This window comes from Mastomys coucha, unplaced genomic scaffold, assembly GCF_008632895.1.
Source record: "Mastomys coucha isolate ucsf_1 unplaced genomic scaffold, UCSF_Mcou_1 pScaffold11, whole genome shotgun sequence".
Taxonomy (NCBI): Eukaryota; Metazoa; Chordata; class Mammalia; order Rodentia; family Muridae; genus Mastomys; species Mastomys coucha.
In genome coordinates, this window is record NW_022196893.1 from 33,093,739 (window position 1) to 33,096,905 (window position 3,167).

The 3,167-nt window shown below is 46.4% G+C and overlaps 1 protein-coding gene across 1 annotated transcript in view; it reads right to left on the reverse strand.

Annotated features, from left to right (window-relative positions):
* Positions 1 to 2,137, reverse strand: part of LOC116080124 (keratin, type II cytoskeletal 6A-like) — a 67,022-nt gene extending 64,885 nt beyond the window's left edge. Inside the window, exons 1-4 of the mRNA XM_031356392.1 lie at positions 1,583 to 2,137; positions 814 to 1,028; positions 433 to 493; positions 180 to 275 (exon numbers count right to left, since the gene is read on the reverse strand). Coding sequence (XP_031212252.1) covers positions 180 to 275; positions 433 to 493; positions 814 to 1,028; positions 1,583 to 2,089 — 879 coding nt within the window. The 5' untranslated portion in view covers positions 2,090 to 2,137. The remainder of the gene's footprint in view (positions 1 to 179; positions 276 to 432; positions 494 to 813; positions 1,029 to 1,582) is intronic.
* Positions 2,138 to 3,167: the final 1,030 nt, after the last annotated feature.

Sequence of the window (3,167 nt, forward strand, 5' to 3'; positions counted from 1 at the left end):
CATGGAGAGGACCACAGATGTGTCTGAGATGTGAGTTTGCATCTGAGACAGCTCCTGCAGTACAGAAAGAACTAAGGCCATCTTTTTCTTTGAGGATTGCAGAGGTCCAATACTTTGCACAGGAAAAAGAAAAAGGGAGTGGTGAGTAGAGAGGAGAAGGGGGGATAAGGGTGGCTTACCGCTTCATAGAGAGCTCTCAGGAAGTCGATCTCATCTATTAGACTGTCTGCCTTGGCTTGCAGTTCAACCTTGTTCATGTAGGCAGCATCTACATCCTGAAGAAACCATGAACAACATGGAATCAAGTTAACACTCTTGCCCAGACCATTCACCTCTGTCTCCATGACCACCATTTCTCTGGAAGGGACCAGACAGGCAAGGCCATTTCTGTCTTTCAGTTGAGAAACCCATCTCTGCGATTAGTCAGCTCACCTTCTTCAGTATCACAAATTCATTCTCTGCTGCTGTGCGCTTCTTGATTTCATCTTCATATCTATGAGAGGAAAGGCATACCACATTGGAGCCAGTAGGATGGTGCTATCAATGGCAGCCTGTGACTCTGCACCCATACTCTATGAATATAACATATCCAAATATAGCTAAAAGGTGATTTTTTTTCATTAACTAATTAATTCCTTTTCGGTCTCCTAATGTCCTAAAACACTTCTTGGTCCTAGGTTTTTGTTCTTTGCCAATAAGTTGTCATTTTTATCTCTGTAATCAAGCTTTCTTAAATCACAGAGCCATTGTCTAGATTTGGGCTTCCATTTTTATAAAGTTAGGAGACTGGGTTCTTCCTTCTTTGTAACTCACTTGCTCTTGTAGTCCTCCACTGTGTCCTGCATGTTCCTCAGTTCTGAGTCCAGGCGACCCCTCTCTCCCACGATGTTGTCCAGCTTTCTGCGGAGGTTGCTGATGAACTGCTCAAAAAGAGGCTCCAGGTTCTGCCTCACGGTCTTGGTGCCCTGCTCCTGCAGCAGGGTCCACTTGGTGTCCAGGACCTTGTTCTGCTGCTCCAGGAACCGCACCTGGAGGGGCCGAGTGTGAGGGGGACAAGTTTGAGTTTCATCCTTCTATGACCCCTTCACTAGTGTGTGTGCCCTCTCAGGCTTCTGACTAAACCCATTCAGTATAGTTAGAAAGTGGCCCTGGGTATGAGAAAAACAATTCACAGTGAAGCTTCCAATGCCACCTCTGTGTGGAGGGCAGAGTACTCATGCAGGGCACTGACAGCCTAGCAGTGTGTTACTAGAGTGTGTGTGCTGCTGTTTAGACAGGCTGGCCTGGCTCCCAACTGCACTATATATAAATATAGACTTCCATCCCACTACAGTCCTCTGTTGTGTGAGTCTTTGAGTCATTCAGTCCATTGTGATCAGACACCCTGATGGGACAACCACTGGAGGAGAAGAACTCTGACCCTGATTTCTATATGTCAGTCTAACTAAAGAGGAACACAAACCAGGACAGAGGATTAACTAGAAACAAAGGCAACATCTGAGCCAAGTCTGAAACTTCTCTCCACCTCTGTTCAGCATTCACTGCAGACACACAGGCTGCTCTAGGAAGGACCATGTCTCACCTTGTCGATGAAGGAGGCAAACTTGTTGTTGAGGGTCTTGATCTGCTCCCTCTCCTCAGTCCTGACCCGCTGGATAGTGGGGTCGATTTGCAGGTTCAGGGGGGTGAGGAGGCTCTGGTTGATGGTGACCTCTTGGATGCCTCCAGGTGGACACACCGGGAAGCCAGCTCCCCCATAGCCACCACCAAAGCCAGCTCCAGTGCCAAAGCCAAAGCTACCTCCAGCTCCTCCTCCAATGCCGAAGCCTCCTCCAAATCGGCTGCCATAGCCTCCTCCAGTGCCACAGCTGCCCCCTCCGATGGAGATCCTCTTGGAGCTCCCCACACCATAGAGGCTCCTGCTGCCAAAGCCAGCTCCTCCACACACTGCACCGGAGCCACCGCTGCCCCGGGAGCGGCACACAGATACACTGCTGAAGCCAGAGCGGTTGAGCCCAGGCACTCTGGCTGAGCTGGCACTGTAGCCACGGTGGCTGGTTTGAGTCTTGATGGTGGTTTTGGTAGACATGGTTCTGTGAGATGAGGAGCAGCAGATGAGAAGTAGACAGAGGCGGAGAAGAGCTGAACAGATGAGTGTGTGGGTCTCAGGGCTGTGGCTTATATATGGTGCAGATGGGCTGGGCTGGGACCTGAAGGTGAGCTTGCTGAGTGGGTAGGGCAGGGCTTTACAGACAGTGAGGTCACACCCAGATTACTTGAAAATGTTATGAAATATTCAGGTTGCAGTTTTGACTTCCTTTAGTCAGGGAAAATGCTCCTGCCTCCAGTTTTAACTTGATCAGTAAATCAGTTCTTTACTCACAATATCTTAGAGTTAGTCACCAAGTTTACAAAGGTTTTGCACGTCCTGTTGAATGTGCTGACAGCTCTGCTCCCAGTCTTCCTGCTCTTCTCTCCCATAGAGGTTCTAGAGACCTACAGTCGTTCTATGCCAACAGAAAGACCATAGTGGACCTTTTGTGGTTAGGAATGTGAAATATTACCTGTTTCCCTTTAAATACCATTTCCAAGAGAAGGAAAAGTCAGCCACACATTTGTCCCACACAGTGGACAGTTTTAAGACAAGCAGCTCACAGCCAGCCTTTTTCTTTCACGCTTCCATTCAATTAACTAACCTAACAGTATTTGAAAGCAGATCTCAGAAATCATGTAGTGTCTGCAGTGTATAATTCAATGTTACAGCTTAAGTTAGGCTTGTTTTTAATATATAGGAATTACCTTATGTCTTAAATCACTCACATATATATTCCGCTACCTTTATAAAAATTTGTTTACGAGCTTGTGAAGCTGGCTCACTGCTGAACAGCATTTGTTGCTCTTGCAGAAGACCTGAGTTTAGTTCCCAGCACCCACATTATAGTTTGCAAGCATCCATAACTCCAGTTCCAGGGAGTCCCCTGTCTGTTTCTGACCTCTGAGGACAACAAAGACAGCTGTGTTACACATACTTACTTTCATGAAAATACTCCTATATGTAAAATAGAAGCAAATAAATGTAACAGCAGAAATAATTGATTTTTCTATAACCTAGTTAGCATTAATGACTTTAAATTTCTGATTGTTCAAATTTGAAAATATATTTCATT